The sequence below is a fragment of the Gasterosteus aculeatus genome, chromosome 4 (assembly GCF_964276395.1).
Source record: "Gasterosteus aculeatus chromosome 4, fGasAcu3.hap1.1, whole genome shotgun sequence".
NCBI lineage: Eukaryota > Metazoa > Chordata > Actinopteri > Perciformes > Gasterosteidae > Gasterosteus > Gasterosteus aculeatus.
This window is the reverse complement of record NC_135691.1, coordinates 32,739,917-32,760,631: the sequence shown is the minus strand read 5'-3', so window position 1 is coordinate 32,760,631 and position 20,715 is coordinate 32,739,917. Positions and strand designations below refer to the sequence as shown.

Genomic DNA, 20,715 nt, shown 5'->3' with positions numbered 1-20,715 from the left:
GAGGTCTGATCTTTAGTGGTATTACTAGATGACAACTTGGCTAAAAACCGATTGGATAAAGTGGCCAATGCCCAAAATGACTTGCTAGCATCTAAAAAAAAGCGTGGTAGGTCTAAGCTTTAAAGTGATTTCGCAATGTGGTTCAACTTGGAATATATAAAAAAGCATGTGTATTCTATTTGAATGTCGTTTTCCATGCTTTACCTTTTTGAATATAAGGGACAGTAAACCATATGCAGATTAATTGGAGATGAAGACTACGTGTTTTATATAAAAGTAAACTTTAAAGTAACAACCATTCCACTGCATAGATCAGTTGGAGATGTTACATTTGGTGTGAAATTTTCTTTACGCAGCGCTGTAAAGCGAGATGCGTTGTGACGCACGAGGCTACGTCACATTATCGCGACTCAAGCAACCCGGAAGTACGCAGCACAGGAGCAGCCTGACGATGTTTACATTTAGTTTAACGCTCGTACGACAGTAAGTGATCATTTCCTGAAGTATTTCACCTCTTCACTCCCAGAGAACATGAGCTTGAACGAACTGATGACATGATGGCGTTTTACAGAGTAGAATCGGTTTCTCCTGCCCTGTGTGTGCGTGTTATTAAGCACGGTGGTTGTGTGTGCGGAGTTCACCGGTAAACAAGTTTTCCGGAACTTAGCTAGCGTGTGCTATGCGGTTCAGTCTTAACCAAGACGCCTTAAAACATGACCGCTATCCTGTCACCGATGAAATATTGACATTGATTTGTTGTGCCATGTTTTCACACAGTGGGGAAACACAGTACAACAGGGACAAGCTGCTGCAAGGTACGGCCGCACCGCTCTCACATCTAACGTGTGCGTGTTACAGCTGGAAAAACTACACTTTAATTTACTCGATTAACGCCGATCAATACGGTTTCCGTCTTCTCAGGTCAAGGTGTGGACACGCCCTTGTCAGAAACGGGTCTCCAGCAGGCTGACGCGGTGGGACGATACCTCCGAGGCATCACGTTCAACGACGTGTTTGCCAGTGACCTCCAACGAGCCGTACGGGTAAGTGGCCACGTGGTGTAGTGAAATAATCAGACTTGATACACTAAGAGAGGTCAGACAACTGCGTGGTGTTGTCGGCATGTTGAAAGAAATTCACTCTGGTAAAGACAAATTAGGACTTTTTTTTTCTCTCACTCTGACAAAAAGAGCAAGAAAAAACAGGATGCAGGTTCAGAACATCCATTAATCGAATAGTTGTGTGAACATTCATCTCCTGCGGTCTTTGACTCACAGATCCTGACAGCGTTGTGACGCCGGTTTGGCACTAATAAATGAGTCAGTAATGAGTCATTTCCACCTTATCTCCCCCCTTTTAGACAGCTGAAATCATTTTGAAGAACAGCACTCATTCTTCTGGCCCTGAGATGGTTTTAGAGCCGTTACTCAGAGAGCGGGTGAGATCTGTCGTCTTCAGACTACGTCCGAATATCCCTAGAATATGACCGTTTCTTTTTCTGAGCTCCCAAGTTGTGGTTTTGTTCTCGGTGCAGGGTTTTGGTGTCGCTGAAGGACGTCCCAAAGATGATCTGAAGAACATGGCTAACGCTGCAGGTCAGTCGTGCCGTGACTACACCCCCCCAGGAGGAGAGACTTTGGACCAGGTGAGTCAGACACCGTCAGGGCTTATCAGTCGGAAGCTGATTGTTGAGAGTTTGAAAACAGCCACGTTGAAGCTCGGAAGGTCAAGAGGAAATTCCTTGTGCAACAGCGCCGCGCGGTGGCCATTGTGAATATTGCACTTCAAACTTCTCAAGTCTGGAGAGAAAAGTGAATGTAGTTGGCTTTTCATGAATATTGCTTGAAGAGAGTAATTTGGAAAATCTTAATTCTAATTAATGTAAATAAAATCTTCTCTGTAGTGTTGCATGAGTAATAACGTTGTTCCTTTTACAAGGCTGTAATGCATGACTGGTCGTTATTTATCATGTAATAATGTAATCCTTTCGTTAAATACAAAGATAAAAAGCCTTGTTTAAGTTGAATTCAATACCGTAAACAATTATCAAAATAGTGGCTCAAGTAACGGATATATTACCGTGTTATTTCACCATATGAATATATCTATTCACTAGCAGTACGAGGACAAAGCGGCGTGATTCCCGCTCTCAAACCCCCTCTGCCTCACCGTCGCCTTCCTTCTAGGTAAAGCTGCGATTCAAAAAATTCCTCAAAGTCCTTTTCAAGCGAATGCTGGACGAACACTGCCGGTCGGCGGCAGACGCCCCCGCGCGAGCGTCAGAACCCGAAGGCGCGGCAAACGGGGCCGAAGCCCCCGGGTCGGGTGCCGCGGACGACGGCCTCCTCGGGGTGCCGGTCCACGCTCTGGTTGTGAGCCACGGCGCTTACATCCGCGTGGCCGTCAAGCACCTGGTGGAGGACTTAAAGAGCTCGCTGCCCGCCGGGGTGAAGATGTCCCAGCTGTTCTCGCCCTCGCCGAACACGGGCGTCAGCCGCTTCGTGTTCACCCTGAGCCGGGGCGAGGGCGGGCCCGTCCTGGCGGCTTGCCGCTGCGTCTTCACCAACAGGAAGGATCACCTGGGAAAACTCCCGGCGGCCGAATAGTGGAAAGGGACAGAAATGTTTACGTGCACATGTACGCAGTCTCTAATGATACAATCACAAGGACTCAAGGGTCTATACGAGTTACCAAAGGTAACTGAATACACTAATGCACCTGATAAATTAACTTAATAATCTATAGAGTTTTATTGTGTGCCGAGTAAGAATAAGTGCAGTACTGTGTCTTCAAGTAGTGTCATCATCGTCCCAACTGCATGCCAGTGAGGACATGTCTTATTACCTCTTTTATCATGTCATGCCAAAGTCTGAACTATTTAATGTGGCGTCGATACGTCTGTGCGTGTGGCATTTTCATGTTGACGCGTCGCCTCTGATGCTGCTCATTTTATTGTGCAATACAACGTGTTAACACTTGAAGCTGTGAGTTTTACACACGTGAATAATACAAGAAGCTCACTACACAACTTGTGTCCAACGTGTCCAATTCCTTGTCGCTCAATGTGTAGATTTGCTTTTTCTCATTGAAGTCCTTTATGAGTTAAATATCTGTTTGTTTCAGACCACACAGGAATCCCCATGTTAAGGAAACTCAGAGACTCACAGTGGTCGAAATCAACAAAGTACATTTATTCAGCTTATGTACTCGTTTAAAGGTTAGAGGCACGCCACTACAATTCAGAAACCATATGTACTCCACTACCTTACTTCATACACCCGTATTGTATATTACAGCACTTTGTTATGGATAAGACTTTGTAGGATTGTTTCTTTTACTGAAGTCATTAATGTGAGTACTTTTCTTAGCAGGGACACTAAAAGAGACTCCGCTCCCATCGCGTGTCCTTAACTCATCGGGAATGAAGGGAGAAAAAGGTTCGGAAGTAGTGGTTTTCCTGGTAGTAGACACATCCTAGAATGTCCTTACGTTACCTACGTTAAACGGGCCAAAGGTCAATCGTTGACCCAAATAGAGTTGGTTTGGATAAAAATGGCCCCGGGTGTATTTTTAGAGTGAAGTGATTCGTGAACCGGTTGGAGGTGTGAAAGCGCAGGATATTCAGCTAACGAGGGGAACCGCTGGGAAACGGGGTCGACGTTAAACCTGCTGACTCATCCGTGACTTCCGTTCTGACGGCGCGCGTTTGTACCAAATTAGAACACCAAAGCTTAATAGAGAAAAGTACACATCTGCATGAATAACATCACACGTCTTTCCTGTATAGTTTATTTGGTCCCAAGCAGTCAACAAATCCAACTCATACATTCAAAGACAAACCGTGTTTTGTAAAATATACATTTTGACTGTAAAGCGTTCTTATAAATACCATAAATAACAACGAAGGAATGGAATTAAATAAATAAATATCCTTTGGGGCTGGATTTACTGTTTGCTGGTGGTGCCCGGCACCTGTAAAAGTCACATAGCAAATGTTCGGATTGGCTGTAAAAGGTCATGAAGTAAGCTGGATGGTACAAATACAGAAGCACTAACACACACACAGTGCGGTGTTTTAGTGATCTGTAGTTTTGAAAAGGTAAAAAAAAATCATCTTATACTTAACTCAGATAAAAATATAAATATAGATCAAACCTAACCTAACATTAAATGCACATCTTAGGTATATTCATGTATATATATTATTGTGTAAAGGTTTCACATCAGTAGACGAGGCCTCCAGCCCTCCAGAGGAAGGCGTCCGTCTTCAGATAACATGGCTTTCTCAGACCAGCTGTTAAAACCTCAGCAGAAGGAAAATAAAAAGGGGAAACCAGCTGATTTCTTCCTACTGTTTGTTAGTTCCTAAAGCGTCGTTTGCAAGCTAAGCAATTACATAATCTAACAGTGTTTCAATATTTGTTTACTGCCATTTCTCATCCAAGCAATATGGAGCTCAGTGAGAAGAAACTAACTGGAATAAGTCTCCTCATTTGGTAAATGAGTGATGACTGAACGGACAGCCTTTATGACCACGAGGTTCAACTGAATTAAACCCCACCCTGTGACCCCCCCGACATCAGCCCATGGTCCCGGCGCTCTGGGGGCTGGCCGGGTTGGACGAGTGCACGTTCCACGGGTCGTGGGTGGACGGGGCCACCGGCGTTTCCCGGGACACGTTGCGCACGTCGTCCCCGATCTCCGCCTCCACCTCCGTCTCCGCCTCCACCTCCAGCTCGGCGTCGTCCTCCGGAGCGGCCCGGGAGTCCGAGCCGTCCTCGGTCTGACCCAGGTAGACGTTGTGCGGGTCAGAGGGATCCACCACCTGGTTCCTCTTCTCCCGGTGCAGCAGGAGGCGCGCCAGCGGCACCGTGTTCCTCTTGGGTAGGAAGAGGGAGGTCTGCGGGAGGTTCTGGTCCGGTGAGTACACCTGCCGGGACCCCTCCAGGTTGAACAGGATGCCCGTCCGGCTGGAGAAGTACACGTCCCGGTGGTTCTCCAGAAGCCTGTGGTTGAACAGACAGTCGTCCCTGAGGCAGGTGGGCTGGAAGGCAGAAGGAGGCAAGGAGACAGTGAAGGAATATGCGATTTCCTTTGTCCTACGATGCCGTTGATGATCTCCAAATATTCTGACCATCTAATCCAATGCAATCATTTTCAATAACAGTGTTATATAGCAGTTTGTTCCCTTAACGGCGATGCAACGCACGCAATGAATAATCCGTCAGTCAACGTGCGTAAAAGGAGAGCAAGTGGTGATAAACACTATGAGCAGCACTCCGCAGTTCTGGCAAATATAGAACGTTATTGGATCGATTTAGTACAAACAGAAATCACCGAATCAAACTGTTTAAAAATAATAAAATAAAGCAATGTTTAAATATTACATATTTAAGAGCGTAAAAAGTTTAAAAACGGTGCGTAAAACACACATTGGCTTCAAGATACATCAACTCGTAAGCAAAACGTTAGTATAAGGAATTTGCATGAATTACTTGTGGAAGTTGTATCTATTTATTTCGCAGTACCGGCTTACCGAGCTGAAAGGTTTTCCCTCCACATCCATACACAAGTAGCGGCTACTTTTGACCCCGAGGATGGCAACGCGCTCCCTCGTTTCAGCTTTCAGTAAAATCACACCTGTCAGGAAGAAAAGCCAACGAGCATTAGAGAGTAAAAGATCAACTTCGTATTTCCACATTTAAAACCAAAAATAAACCTAACGAGGAAAACTCACTATATGAACTCCTGTGCGTAGTTCTGCGCACAGTCCCATCTAGTCGGATCTCCAAGTAGAAGTTATTCAGGTCCGTGGACGTCTGCAGGTGGATGTATCTCCTCGGGTTCCCCCAGTTGGATCCGACCAGCGGCGACGGGTTCGGGGCCGTTTCCCCGGGAGGAAACCCCTGGAGTACTGCGAGGAAGAGCGCCAGCACCGTTTTCCTCATCCTCGGTCTCCCGTTGACGTCCATCCCTAGAAACAAACCGGTGCTTTCTGCAGCTGCTTGGAGTTTTCAGATGCTCTGTTGACCCAAAGTTTGGAGACGGTCCCTATTTAAAGGCCCCTGAATGCCACTCCTGCTCACATCCTTTGCGTGAAAAAAAAATAGAAACTCGCCCCCAAAGCAGATGTGCGGGTTTGCTGCAGCGGAAGGGCCACTTCCACCTCTGTCTGTTTATCCCGATGCTCTCGGTCAGACTGGACGCTTATTTTTGGTGACGCGTCGTGACTCATCCGCTTTGAACATTATTCTGAGGCCGTTTCCTAATTGAACAAAGTTTTGGTTCGGACCACAAACTAAAGACAACTAAAATAAGGCGCTTCAATAATGGGATTCATATTAGGAAGGCAATAAAATGCGGTGAAAACTGCAGAATTGTGGATGGAGGAATGATTTCGTGGTTCATTCAGCTTCATCTCACACGTGGACTGGACGTTCAGTCAGAGTTGCTTTGGCTTTGCTGCTTTCACGCACCTGCCCAATTTGACACGTTGACCTTCTCACCAGCAGAGGGAGCCACTGGATCACCCGGGGATCTTCTGCTGGGACCTTCTGTCTCACTGGCTGAACTTATTTGGGATGCTGGAGTTTCAGCTTGAAACACTTGAAGCTATATTTCAGTAAGCAATTATCCTTCTTCTTGTACTTATAAACCTGTAAACAACTTTTCTTAATAATTAAACAAGGTTGTATTCAGGAAATTAGACCCACTTCAAAATGTAGTCAATTATGATCATATTCAAGTTTAATTTGCACACACACATAAAGCAAAGTTGTTTGACATCATTTCAAGTACGTAAGTCTGCTACAATTCAGAGACAAATCTTCCATGTTTTTACTTGTCCGGTTACTTCAGATTAACAACACAAAATAATAATTGACTAATGAATTCTGATTATTAATAATAATTAGTATTATTATAGATACAAATAAGACTTTGATCTCTAGGGGGAAATTCACATGATACTTGCGTATTTATTAAAAATATGCAACTTCTTCTACAACTTTCACCGATCAACGCATTCACATCAGAGATCAGCTGATCCAACAGAGAGAACAACAACACTTTACCAGCAACCAGTTAAAAAAAAAACGTTTATTGTCATCTCAGGAATACAGTCGACTGCTGTGCACAGCACATACGTACAAAAATAAAAGGAAAAACTTTAATATCCTCACTTAGCATTGTCTGCCTTCAGAAAGAAAAGGACTGATGTCTGTTTTGTCTTAATTCACAGTCATCAGCAAACCAAAACTAAGGCAGAGGGTGAGGTATATGAGAGCGGAGACGGGAGGCTCACTCCCTTTCCAAGCAAGACTTTAAAAAAACAAACACATGGAGCACACACACCTAATTAAGCTTTGAGGCTCAGGCATGTTTGTACATTAAACATGATTTTAAAAAATAAAAAAAAAGATATTCCTCCCCTTGAATTAATTGAAATTTGATCTCTGACAAGAAAGAAAAAAAAAAAAACAGACGACGAGAACTCTGGATAACATTTTTTGGTCAAAGCTGAAGGGTGAGCTTTTCGTTTCAGACACAGACCTTCACTCTTTTTTTTTTAGGGATCCAGCTCTATTTCTTGACAGAAAAATGCGAGACAACTCTTAACGTTAGTTTATAATCAAGTAAGGTGCTGCCTGCTACAGATGTCGGACATCTTTGATTGTGAGGTTGGCGAGAGAAGTACTCGTTGCTGTGCATGCGCAAAGTTCACTTCCTTCCACAGCTCCCTCAGTCGAGAATGACAAAGCATGTAACGACTACTTAAGCCCCCCCCAAAAAGATACGCTGACTATTCACTCCCAACGTGTACGTCAGTGTGTTCCGTGCAGCCTCCTCTGCAGCAGCAACAAGTCCCGTTCCAAGCGCCTGATACGGATCACGGATCGGAGGTTTGTCTGCTAGAAAAACACTGTTATGAGTCACTGTGTGCTTCACAGACAGTCGAGCAGCGGGTGAGGCCGCCGCCGAGAGGCGTTTGGGGACGGGGGCCAGGGGACGGGGGGGGCAGGTCCTGCAGCAGGAGAGGTGAGGACCTGCGTGACTCTGCCCTCTGCCTGTTCCTCACACACTGCATTATTAACTCTGCAGGTCAGGCCATCCGAACCATATTCTGCTTGAGGATGAAACACGGTGTTTCCCTGTGGGGAAAAAGAGCTATTTGAAATTCCTCACCACACAGCCGACCCCCCCCCCCCCCCCGGGCAATAGGGTTGGGACCAAGGCCGGTCCGCGACTCTGACCTTGAACTAAAAAAGGCTGAAAGGAGAGGAGGAAGCTCCTGGGTTACAGCTGGAATCCCAAGGTCCCTGCCTGCCTGCAGCGGGCAAGAGGGGGGGACGGTAAGGGGGACAAGCAGGGGCGGGTGACGATGGGGGGGGTGACAGAGCTCAATGGGCGAGGGCGGTCGAGGGGGCTGCCTGTCATCCTGGCAGATCCACATTCCTGCAGTGTGACGAACAACAAAGGCAGCAGGGCGGCTTCCTCGCATACGTCTTCCCTGGACTTAAATATTCCTGCTGCCCCCCCCCCCCCCCCCCCCAAAAAAAACCCACCAGAACGGACGCATGCGGCGAGATTACGGTTTTTCCAGTCAACAGCTGCAGAAGCGGCGCGGGCGGATCCTCAAACTGAGTGAGGATACTTTGAATGTGGAACAAGATGTCATTGCTGCGGTGCAGCCAATCCGCCGACTGCGCCGTCCTCCGGCCCCTCGGGGTGGAACGCCATTGGCTCACCCGTAATTGGATTCAAAAGTCTCTGCCTCCAGTCTCTGGACACCTTGCTGCCACTGCAGTGCTGCTGCAGAGCACGCTGACGAGCAGGGGTGTGGTGGGGTTTGGGGGGCATCCCAGGGCACGCACCGACTCCACCAAACAGAGATTAATTAAAATGGGACAAATGTCTCACCGGGACATTCAGGCACCATCGTCGATGGCTAAATGTGCAACCTGAACTCTTTTCGCCTCGTTCAGGCAGCTGCGACAAAAGCGGCGCAGAAAGCTCCTGATTTCTTCTTTTACATTTGCAACTATTTACATTTACATTTTGCGTTGCTTTCAAGGACACTGGACATCGTTTTTCAGCGGCAGGTAAAACTTGCAGCGAACCGCTTCGCAGCAGGAGCTCTGCCCGAGACAACGTGGAGGTGTAGTTCTACCGGGCGCTCGGTGGACCCGTTTTGTCCAAACGAAAATGTCCTCCACGCTGAGACGGGTCAGCGCTCCACCCTGTTTGTCAGCTGGCGACGGCACACATTCAAACGCACGGCCTCGTTTCACCTCCAATGGCCGACCGCTCTCTGGTCTCAACCACAGATTGTATATTACTTAATCGATCTAGTTACGGAAAAGAAAATAAACCAGAGATAGTCCACCCCCCCCCCCCCTCTTCCCCCCGCCGGCCCCTCTGAGGCCCTCTGCGGAGCGTCAGCCCTATTTCTGACTCCAGCAGGTGTCTCTTACATGCAAGTTTAAGGGGGCCACAAGTGGGAACACCAAGGCACCTTTCATTTCGTGCAGCAAAGGTAGTGCATTTAAGTTTCCCCCACTGCAGGACATGGACGATCGAGCAGGGAGCCATCGAGCACTCGAAAAGGTTTGGGAAAAAAAAAAAAAAATCATAAACCTAGCAGACATTTTCAGCAGAAGTCCATGCATCCCTTGACCTAGTGTTCTTTGAGGTAATAAAAAGTATTCGTTTCACTCTTTAAAAGCACAGGATGCAGCTCGTCCTCCGTCTCCAAAAAGGAAGTGACACGTAGTTCAGTTACAGCAAGCACCCAGGTAACGTGAGACAGGCGAAGGCTTCAACTCTCCCCGTCCGTAAAAACAACAAGCAGCACGGTACATATACAAAGATAGCTTTTCAAATATACATGTATATGTATATATATACATATATAAATAGAATAAATATGTGTTTTCCTTCGCAGTCCATCGGTTTCTATATTACCTGGAAGAACATCCACATGTGCAAATTTTGGGGGGGGGGGGGTCATTGCCAGCGTCTCTCATAGTCGCGGGAGGAAGTGCGTGGCGGTCATGGCGGTGGTGGCCCGGTCGCCCCTCTTGGCGCGGCCATGCTTGCTGAGGGCGACGTAGAAGCCCTTGTAAACAAAAGACTCGTAGGCGTTGTAGTTGTTGGGCAGCAACGTCTCCTTGAACTTGCACTCGTCCACGAAGGCTCTCTGGGAAAAAAAAAAAACAGGCCAAAGTTGAATGTACACGCGAGGACGGACGAGCATCGCGGCGTGTGTGCGGGTTTCTAACGCGAGCTTTAGTTTGGAGGTAATTTCGCCAAAGGAACCCGGAGGAGGAGAAGAAGACCCCCGAGCCTCATATCTCAATAAAATATCAACAATTTGAATTCAAAGGACCAATGCAGCTAAATGCTAAACGGAGTTGGGACACGCTCACACATAGCGCATCAGCTGCATGTTTTTAATAAAATATTGATTGAAAACGAGCAAACATAACAGCTTAAACGCAGTTGGACGACCAAAATAAAAAGCCTAAAACTTTCCAAAATATGTAAATCAGACTCAGATTTTGGTATCAATCCTCAAAGGCAAAAATGTATTGAGGTTTGGTGACCAGAACATTAAGTTAAGAATATCATTATTTATTTGTCGTACCGCTGAAAGAGCAACATGATGTTCTTCCTTAATAAAAGATGAATAAACACATTATAAATCCACAGCAGAGGTACATTAAATACCACGTAAAGTATTTGCCTAATGGTTTGACTGAATACGTTTACTAAGGTTTGACGTTAGACAATTTCACATCATCAATACTTAAATATTTGTCCTGCTGATGATTTCTTTCATGGTTTGTGGATTTTGTTTGACTTTCGTCAAATGAACGTTGACTGAAAGGTTAAATTTGTTATTTGCTGGAACCTGGGGGTGTTTAGTCCAAATAATTATTAGATCATAAAATAAGACGTTCAAAAACAAACTACAAAAATATGTGAACATTCATTATTTTTGAATACATTTTCCAATGATATCAATTAATCCCTGACATGGTTCACTGCCCTGCTCTACTTTAAATATCGAAATCCCAATTTGTTGGACTGGAGTGTTGGGCCTGTACCTGTAATTACTTTTATATTGTGGTACTTTCACTTCATGGTGTGGTACTCAGAAGTTATCCAGTAAAAAGTTTGGACCTTCATTCAATTCAATGAGAAAGTGCGTCCAAACCTTTGACAGATACTGTTTACTCTGCTTGAGGCAAATATGTTGAATGCCTCTCTCTTTTACATTCATCTTACCGTTTCACATTTGAACCATTTAAAAAATAATCAATAAATAAATACTTACACCAAAAAGTACTTTTGGACATTTTTGCTGCTGACACATTCGCACTTTTACTAAAACAAACCGGAATGCAGGACCTTTACTTGTAACACAATATTTTCACACTGTAGTATTATTAAATAAAAGATCTGCGTTCCTCTCCCCCCACCGACAGATTCCGACGCAGAAACCCCCCCCCCCCCCCCCCCCCCCCAATCATCAGAGCATATTAATAACACAACAGTGCCCATAAACCCACGGATGCAGCAGCTACGTGAACTCATCTTACACTGTGTGTGTGTGTGTGTGTGTGTGTGTGTGTGTGTGTGTGTGTGTGCGTGCGTGCGTGTGGAGAGAGAGAGAGAGTTGCGCACAGACGTACCGTTCCGTATAACCTTCCCCTGCTGTTCATTGCGACAAACAGCTCACTCCTCACCCCGAACATGCTGATCACTCCTCGGTCCACGGTGGAGATCTCTATGAGACCTGGAGGAAACATGGCGTTGTGGGGGGGGAATGGGGGGGTGGGGGGAGAAGAGAAGCAAGGTGAACTGGAGTAAACTGGCCTATGCAGCAGCAGCAGCAGCAGCGATGGGTGGATCCTCGCAGGTGCATTGCGACTGGGTGATGCTCTCTCCGCTCACGGAGCCCCCCCGCAGCGCGACACCCGCTTGCAGTTAAAAACAAACATTATGAAGAGTGCGCGCGGCGCGCTGCGTGTTGTGCTGTGTGCGTGTCCTGCTGCAGAAAGGGGACGCGGGGTAAAAATAAGTTGGCGTCTAAACCGGACCCGAGCATTCATGTCGTGTTTGGGGGGGGGGGGGGGGGGCTTGGGGGGGTATTTGGCACCGCGCGGATGTAGGGCTCGGCACGCTGTTTTTTTTTTTTTTTTGCTTTGGGGAACTTTTAAACATGCCGGCGGCTCTTATTAAATATCATGCAATCCGCACAAGTGACCCTGTTTAACTTCTTTCTTTTTGCGCAGAGGGTCACGCGCACTCTATTTTCGGGGTCCAGTGCCTCCTCCGGATGCAACTCACTGTATTGGTTCTCATTGTGTGCACCGCTTATCCTGCCGTCCGGGAGCACCTGCAGGTGAAACCCAATGCCCACGTTGCAGTACAGTCGCCGCACTCTTTTGATGCCCTGCAAGTAGTCGCTCTCCCAGTTGAGCTCCGACTTCCCCCCCGCTATGCCCAGATAGGAGCGGGAGAAGAGTGTCTCCCACTTCCTTTCCAGTAGAGTCGCGTTAGTCCTGCTCGGAATCGGATAAGATGAAACGATCCCCCAGAGAGAAGTCCACAGTACAAGAACTGCTGGTAGCGTCCAGTGCGTCCTGGCCCCGCTGGACATGCTGTAGAGGCACCTTTGCGCAATGGCCATCCACTTTACCCTTGGGGCACGTAGTCAAAGTTACCTGCCCTATCAATGCAACTCTTCTTGCGTTTTGTCCTTTGGCATGGTGGTGGTAAAGGCTTGTTTGGGGATCGAGGCAGATCAGGGCCCCATAGCCCGAGATCTGAGCAGCAGGAGAGGGACGGAGCGCGTCGGAGCTTGAATTGGTGCCGTTGGCGATGATCATGTTTCGCCGCTCCGCGCCTCTGGACAGGCAACGCGCTGGTCGTGGAGGGGACACCACTCACCGCAAGACCAGCTCACCTAGCCAGCGAATCACACATCCCACAATGACATCACTGTGACATCATCGCTGCACCCCCCCCCATCAAACGTAAGAGATGGGAGGAGGAGGAGGAGGAGGAGGAGGAGCAGGACAGAGTTACAGGACCCCAGCAGGAGCAGCACTTCTGACAGGGATGATGAGGGGGTGCTGGGGGGGGGGGGGTGCTGCGCCTTCACACCAGCGTTAGACAAACCTTTTCCGTTTCCTGTGGTTCGTTTTCAGAATAAAACCCAGACTCCAATGGATCCATGCGTCGACTTTTGGGAGCCCATTTGTTTACTTGTTTGCCTCTTTATAGACAATTAATCGATCATTCTTACAAACTGCAAATGAAACAAATTGCAATAGTTGCACCCTCGCATGCACCCAGGAAGATTGTATTCAAGATGGTCGATGAAGATATTGTCACATGACAAAATGCATACGCAGGAGAGATCAGTCTGTTGATTAGCGCCACATCTCACCTCCAATGAATTAATGGTCAATAACATATACGTGCTTTTATTGTGAAGGTAATTTAACCTACTCTGTGCTCCTGCGGCTAATTATGGCTGAAGAGAGGGAGTGTGTGTCTGTGTGTCTGACTTTCATTGGCGTTGAGCAATCATGGGATGGAAGGATGGATACTGTGTCCGGAGCCCAAATTGGGACGCTGGTCATATGTCCTGGCAGCCCGCTGCCTTATTTAGAAGGAAGGTGTAAAAACAGTTACAGAGAGTCACATGAGAGCAAATGTCAATCTCGTCAGACAGTTCCACGGCTGTTTGATCGGGAAGTTTACACAACCAGATATTTTGCCTGGTCAGATTGCGAGTATGTTATTATTGCGAGTTAAGTAACATGCCGCCACCAATGGAATAATAAATGCGTAAATCAAACGCATGCCGTTGCTTTTGAGTTGCTCACGTCAGGGACCGGCAGTCGATCAAAGAAGACACAAATCCCCAGATCACAGAAGACCTTTTCTTGTCAATCTAAAATGTGGAAAGATCTAAATAAGTCTAAGCTGGGTGCACTTGGTTTGCCCGGCTTCACATTCCCGCTTGCATGCCGTCCTGCGGGGTGCTGCTATAGGAGACGAATGCTCGGGGGAATTCCCTACGCGTCACAGAGCACCAGGCCCCCGGGGCCCCGAGGCGCTCTCGGCTGCCAAGGTGCCTAAAGAACCACCTTAGCAACAAGAGAGACCTTGCTGCTAATAAACAGCAACCGATAATGGAAAAACCAACAAAACACTCATTTATCCTCCAAAGTGGAGATATATGTTTGTGGCAAAATGCTGACATGAATGTGTACATGTTGACAGTCACACATTGTGAGCCACAGGTTGGTTTTGCATCGTCAACATTACTGCGTGTAGAAGTAGTTCATCTATGAGGAATCTACATGTGAAGTTAAAGAGCCTGACAGGACTTCTTGGTCCCACTGGAGCGGATGGACCGGACCAGCAAATTAATGATTTGCTGTGTAAGCACATGACCATGCAACCCAAGGCAACCTGAATAGACAAAAGTACTGCGTTATTGACAGAGTGTAACTTCGATCAATGGAGAGTTAATGAGACGGCGCTGATTAATTCAGCTAATACAGTTATTCTGGCCGAGGCGGCTTTTTCCTTTATAAAACCTGAAGCAAAATGCACTCATCCATAAACAGTAAACGTGAATGAATATGGATGCAATGTGATGAGTGAACCGCTGCTATCTGCTATTTTCACTGGTGATTCATTTGCAAACGATTGATTTTTTGTCTTACATTACATACTTCCATAAACTAGTGGAGCTCCAAAAGCGATCTACTAAAACAAAGACATGTCAAATTTAAGCAGTAGAGTTAAGGGTCCGACATTTCCCAGGATGCAACAGTGTCTTCTTTACCCTCTAGTAGCCTGCTAAATGCTCACTTCACTAAAAACCCCACATCTTCAGTTCGCCTACAAGTTGGTCGACAAGTTTCGCCTCAAGCCGACAATACAAATAGCTGCAGTTTTCTTCTTTTTCCGTTGATCGATTAGTCAAATAACGGTTTCAGCTAACGGGACCTGAGCGAGTGAGCGTCGAGCAAACCCAACATCTGAGTCACAGCGGGGAAACCAGAGGGAGCTCGATGGAAACTTGCCCACATTACTCAGCAAATTGATTTTGCCTTTAGAACATCCTTTGTCTGAATATATTAGAGCCAAAGACCAGGAACTACAGCTTCAAGCAAAAGGGTCTGCAGTTAACTATGGTCAGGTCAGCTGTCTTTGTGTGCAAGTATATGATCTAGTTAGTGCACACACACACACACACACACACACACATATGGACCAGAGGGAATGGCCACACAAACAGCGTATGTGCATAATAGCAATTTGTAAGTAACTGGATACAGGAAGATGCAAAGCTCTTCAGATTACCGTTTTATTAACGTGCAGTTTAAAAGAAGAGATTGAAACAACAGCTGGGGAGACCCAGAGATGGAGGGGGGGGGGATTTCCCTGGAATGACATAGGGGGGCATAGACGGGCAATAATACTCAGTCCTAACGTGCATCAATGTAAAGAAGACGCACGGCTGCACAGGCCTTCACTTAAAGATGACAGCAGAAGCTTTAAACATTATTCACTAACGGGACGGGACTTTACATAATCAGGGGGGTCGGAATCGATCCCAAACATTCACTGGATCCTATGGAGCCGAGTCTTGTAAAATAGTAACGGTATACTAACCCTGAAAGGGGCTCAGATTTTTTTTTTGCTGAACAAGCTGATGAATAATTCATCAGCCCCAAAAACACCGCACCGCTCTTTTTCCTTTGTGAAGTCGCGACACACAGCGGAGAAGCGCCAAATCCACCGGGAGCCTGACACTGACTGCCGTGCCTCCACGCACGCAGAGGCCGAAACATATCAGGAGATCTGTTCGGCTTCTTTCGTTGTTATTGTGTCGAGCTTTGTGCCGCACAGCGGAGACGAGGAGCAGCCTGTCAGAAGTTCCCAGTAAAAATATCTTTTCAAGGGTACGGCTTCGTGCAGAGAGTGATGGGCCTGCTGCTAAATCGGGCGTGGAGTGACTAAGGGGAAAAGAAGCAGGGGTGACTTCTACGCAGGTTACAAATCCCTGTAGCAATGACTCAGCACTTTCTACGTTCATGACGTCGGGATATACCGTATATATGCAAACAGAGTGAAAGCGATATGGAGTCTTCGTGGCCATCGATCAGCGTTTAAGCTCAGTAATCACATCGCGTCCCGAGGGAGCTGAAAGACGTGAAAACGTCTCTTTGGCACCATGTGGTCTAACGGTTTTGTGAGCCTCAGCTGTGTCGCCCCTGACGTGTGCGAGCTCAGCAGGGGATTCAATCCACGGAACCCCGCAGTACTAAAAAACTGTCCGGAGTACAGTTGTGCAAAGCAGATTCAAGCTCCGTCGATTCAGGGTCCATGAAGACCATCACTGCCATAATACCACCCGCCAATGAGCCCATTCAACCCAGTCTCACTGCAAAACGTGTAACAGCTACGTTGAGATTCTCACGCTTTATTCCCAAAATCGTGACAATACTACGACAATACATTCATTTACATTGCCTTGCAACTACGTCACTAGAAACTAATAAACGGAAGGTCTTCTACATTCTCTGATAGAAGATTATGAAAATATAACGCACACTTATCGCTAGAAATGCCATCGAAATGCATATGAAATGCTGATGCTTTCTTAAAATATTGTGTTTTACACAGATAATAGACCGACAGTCCACCATTTTCTGTTTTTAGCTGAGGGGAAGTTGATAGTCACGTGACCTCGTTGCAACTAAAACGTTGTGTTGTCAAGCGTGACAACACAACGTTGATCCACAACGCAGCTATTACACGTTTTGCTGTGAGACTGGGTCGACCCATTACATCAAACACATTTCTGTTTGCATGTAAAGCATAAAGTGGAGTATTAGGCTCCCAGGTTCACGAGCAGATTCATCCTGAAAGCAATGGAGACAGTTTTCACACCTTCTTCATAACCAACTTCTCCTTCCAGGCAGAGTCGAGGCCACGAGCTCTGTTTACGTGGCGGCCATGCTGGACCGTTTGGTTTATGGCCGCTGGAGGAGATAGAGATCAGAGGAGGTGTCAACTGCTGAGTCGGCACCCTAACCCACCTCCCCAACCCCCCCCCCCGGCTCCTCTCCCCTCTCTCCCAGGAACCCAACACCGAGCCAGGCCACCAGGACCGAGCAGGAGAATGCGAGGAATTCCCTCGGCACATTTGCCCACCGCTTTGCACGTTCTCACCCCTACGGGATGAGAAGGGTGCCGCCGGTAAACCCCCCCCCCCCAGCCCCTCCCCTGAGGATGCGACCACCTCGCTACACAATGACGAGCGGCCGGCAATGAAGTGGAGGACCGAGGCAATTTGGCGTGTGGGTTTGGAGAGCGTTCAGGAATGATCACGCTGCTGAGAGAGTGAGTCACCGCCGACCGAGCTGCTGTCGGCCGGCCAGCGCGACAAAGATCAGACCGTTTATTTTTGTCACGGCCCCTGCTGGAGGAAAATCTAAACCCACTAGCAGTCGATCAAAGGTTCTGCCTGTCCTGGAGAGCAGCTAACATGCAGTCGTGTTCAAGAATGATCCGGAGGAATCTGTGACAAGTTGTGGTTTTCCCAGAAGAAAAGACTATTAATAATGCATTTAACACATTAATGATTTACTCAACAAAATGCAGGTAATAAATGTCCAGGCGACCAGGGGACATGTCTGAGTACCAGCAGTCCAACATCTTCATACATTATCACCATTTCTGCAACGCTCACAGAGTCAGGTCCCTTGGGGCCAAGCAGGGGGGGTAATAACTCTATTAGTGGGTCAAAAGGCAAGTAGGCCGTGCTCAAAAGTTCAGCAGGTACAAGCCATTTTTACATCAGACATTTTGACCTGAACAGGTGTAAATCATAAAAGTAATAAAGGCTGAATTCCACTAGGCTGCTTCAGGGTGCTGGTAAACTTAAGTAACAAGGACCCAAAAATATTAAGCAATTGCATTACTACCAATTAAATGTTACTATAACAGGAATAATAACACATTACACATTTATTTTGAATGGAATGGAAAAAAGGAAAAGGTTGTCTGCTATTGTATGTTTTACATTTTATTTCATTTGTAAATTGATTGATTTAATGGCAATGTTGATTTGTAAAAAAGACCATTGAGTGATTGGTGGACTCTATATAAGAACATCGCATTAGGCACCATACAATGATAGCAAGAGACCGTTTCTTTGATAAAGCACAGTGTGTTGGAGAAGGGTTGTGCAACATGTTTTAACTTGGAAAAATATGAATGGTCAGAATAACCAAAATGAAAATTTCAAGTTGGACACCAACGCTCCCGCTGCACCTGAACCCATCACTCTCACGTCGCCCTCTGGTGTCAAACACATGGTAGGACATCCATTGCCCTTCTGACTGATGATCACTCACTGCATTGCAGCACTGGCATGCGCTTTGACCGGGATCCATGTTCCTTTACTTTGAAGACAACTTCTGAGAAGTGCGGATCTGTGCAATGGGAGTTACATGTGTTCACAAAGTCACATCAGCTCCAACTGATGCATCATGTGCTGTGGACGGTCAGCTAAAGATAGCAAAGAAAACTGTGTCAGACTACTTTGTGCGAAATGCACCACAGAGAATCTGATCCAGCTGATCCATCAACAAACGATGCAGCCAATGAGCGCAGAGCATCCCGGGCATGACGAGACATTAAGTCGCAGAGGTCTCATGTGCTTGTGTCCTTTTGCCAGTGATCTCCCCGTTCAAAGGTTGTCCCAGGGCGCCGGATTCGGTTCTGCGTTATAGATGCTATTTCAAATAGTGTCACAGTGTAAAACCGGCAGGGCTGAGCCGAGTCCAGCCCTTTGATGCTGTTTAGATCCCTTCGCCGTCTTGTCGACACATATAATGATAAGACGGATTGCGGGTTTTCGGGCCCTGATTTTGTCAGCGATCACAAGCAGGAATGTCTTATACATGATGGCGTTTTTTGGGCAGTTTGCCAAAGACGTCCAAAGACACATTTTGATGCTGCAGACAAGAGAGATGTATTGTTTTTTTCATTCTATGCATTCTTCTTGGCACAATGCACCTCAGCCCCTGAATGTTTTTCAGGGGGTTGGGTGCTCTATGCTATTAGCGGATTAATAGAACTACAACAGCCCCCAGCTCTTGTCACATATGGTGCATGGGCCTCAATGTGTCTTTTCCTGTGATATACATACAAAGTTCACCTCTGCAGACTTCTAAAAATCATTCATATGAGACAAATCCAAGCTCCGATGGGATGTCATTAATCATAGCAGCATTAATCCCATCAGCCAGTGAAAACCATTCATTATTATTACACAATGTTATATTGTCACAGTGTTGTGGTCCAACCATCTTGATGACGGGATGCTCGCATGTCATTCATTCTCTCCCCCATGTTCACCCTCCATGACAGGAACATCACAGCAGCAAAGGACAACCAGCCGTGATGGGCAATCAGAAGTGGATCGCTCAAGTTTCAGAGGTCACAAGACAGAAATGATGTAAACCTCTGCTCTTGCACGATCAACGAGTGGGACCTGCAGAGCTGCTTAAAGCCAAAGGCATTCATAACTTAAATCCTGTTTTGTGTCATCGTGGGTTTTGCCGCGTTTACTATAAACACACGTTAGTGCAATCAAAAGCCCGCACGAAAATCTCTCTGTGATTGCTCCTCTCGCCGGTCTCCCATCTCCCTTGCAATTAGCTTTGTGGCCACTCGTGTGTACCCCCTCCTCCCCCCCGCCCCCCAAAAAAAGCGAAAGCATGCACATGAGAAGACACGGTCTTGAAAAACAAACTCCGGAAGCCACTGATAGACAGATCTGCCTGCCCACTCTGGTTCGCCGTGGCTGCTGCGGCCGTGCTGTGGTTGCCACTGGGTCCGTGCCTGAAGACTTCAGCTGCAGGGCCATTTCTGGTTTGCAATAACAACACCCCACTGACACTGCAGCGCCCGCCGGATATCCGAGAAAACTCAGCCATTGAGTCAAATTTAGTCTGAGGCTTGTAAATAACTGGAACAAAACCTAAGTTGATTTCCTTATTGACTGAGCATTTGCTCTCCCTGAAGAGCTAAAGATACTTCAGCAATAATAACCGAGTTTGCGAGAAGAAGGATGGAGGAAGCAACATTTTTCATCCACGCAAAACATGGCAATTCTTTTGCATCTTTAACTAAAACATCTCGCTCCGAAAGAAACGTTCTATTTTCGGTCTTTGCCGCGCGTGGACTGTAAATAACAACACTGCAGTCTCCACCTGCGGAACAGCCATACAAGGACCGCGGCGCTGAACTGAGCCTCACACAAAGTACCACTCAGAGATGCTGTGCGCTGCATAATGATGGCATTCACATCAGTGGTTGAGGGGGGAAAACGGCCTCCTGACCACTTCCGACTAACAAGCTCAACTTAAGACCACTGATGACCTCACGACTACCAAACGGGCCGGTAAATCCAGCTGCATGTCCGACTCCAAAATAGCCCGGTAATACGGCCCGCTGCTGCCACGGGTACAAATCACAGTTGTGCGTTTGTTAAATATCTGGAAACACAACAGGTGCAGATAATGTAATGCTATTTAATATGTGGTGAGTCAAACAGTTGTAGAAGGACTAGCTATGACACAGTTTGTGTGTACAAACATGAATTGTTGT

The 20,715-nt window shown here is 46.8% G+C and overlaps 3 protein-coding genes across 3 annotated transcripts; 1 reads left to right on the top strand and 2 right to left on the bottom strand.

The window, feature by feature from the left end:
• Window positions 1–340: 340 nt before the first annotated feature.
• tigarb (TP53 induced glycolysis regulatory phosphatase b) lies at window positions 341–3,028 on the top strand. The gene is made up of 6 exons (XM_040175067.2): window positions 341–483; window positions 778–815; window positions 922–1,043; window positions 1,361–1,438; window positions 1,535–1,645; window positions 2,187–3,028. The coding sequence occupies exons 1-6, from the start codon at window positions 371–373 to the stop codon at window positions 2,604–2,606; spliced, it is 882 nt and encodes a 293-aa protein (XP_040031001.2). The 5' UTR covers window positions 341–370; the 3' UTR covers window positions 2,607–3,028.
• Window positions 3,029–3,778: 750 nt separating this feature from the next.
• On the bottom strand, window positions 3,779–6,174 carry fgf23 (fibroblast growth factor 23). Its single transcript, XM_040175069.2, has 3 exons — window positions 5,738–6,174; window positions 5,537–5,640; window positions 3,779–5,044 (listed from the first exon to the last, which is right to left on the bottom strand). The coding sequence occupies exons 1-3, from the start codon at window positions 5,970–5,972 to the stop codon at window positions 4,580–4,582; spliced, it is 804 nt and encodes a 267-aa protein (XP_040031003.2). The 5' UTR covers window positions 5,973–6,174; the 3' UTR covers window positions 3,779–4,579.
• Window positions 6,175–7,080: 906 nt separating this feature from the next.
• Window positions 7,081–13,195, bottom strand: LOC120818258 (fibroblast growth factor 6). The gene is made up of 3 exons (XM_040175189.2): window positions 12,355–13,195; window positions 11,697–11,800; window positions 7,081–10,198 (listed from the first exon to the last, which is right to left on the bottom strand). Exons 1-3 carry the CDS (start codon window positions 12,695–12,697, stop codon window positions 10,022–10,024), a joined length of 624 nt encoding a protein of 207 aa, XP_040031123.1. The 5' UTR covers window positions 12,698–13,195; the 3' UTR covers window positions 7,081–10,021.
• Between the last annotated feature and the right edge of the window lie 7,520 nt (window positions 13,196–20,715).

Excerpts from the sequence above, each read along its gene's own strand:
- tigarb (XM_040175067.2), top strand. The coding sequence starts at position 371 with ATGCGTTGTGACGCACGAGGCTACGTCACATTATCGCGACTCAAGCAA. Across the intron at positions 484-777 it reads AGTTTAACGCTCGTACGACA|TGGGGAAACACAGTACAACA; the intron begins GTAAGTGATCAT and ends GTTTTCACACAG. Across the intron at positions 1,044-1,360 it reads ACCTCCAACGAGCCGTACGG|ACAGCTGAAATCATTTTGAA; the intron begins GTAAGTGGCCAC and ends CCCCCCTTTTAG.
- LOC120818258 (XM_040175189.2), bottom strand. The coding sequence starts at position 12,697 with ATGGCCATTGCGCAAAGGTGCCTCTACAGCATGTCCAGCGGGGCCAGG. Across the intron at positions 11,801-12,354 it reads ACACAATGAGAACCAATACA|GTCTCATAGAGATCTCCACC; the intron begins GTGAGTTGCATC and ends TGTTTCCTCCAG. Across the intron at positions 10,199-11,696 it reads GGGGAAGGTTATACGGAACG|AGAGCCTTCGTGGACGAGTG; the intron begins GTACGTCTGTGC and ends TTTTTTTCCCAG.
- fgf23 (XM_040175069.2), bottom strand. The coding sequence starts at position 5,972 with ATGGACGTCAACGGGAGACCGAGGATGAGGAAAACGGTGCTGGCGCTC. Across the intron at positions 5,641-5,737 it reads TACGCACAGGAGTTCATATA|GTGTGATTTTACTGAAAGCT; the intron begins GTGAGTTTTCCT and ends TCTTCCTGACAG. Across the intron at positions 5,045-5,536 it reads AGGGAAAACCTTTCAGCTCG|CCCACCTGCCTCAGGGACGA; the intron begins GTAAGCCGGTAC and ends TCTGCCTTCCAG.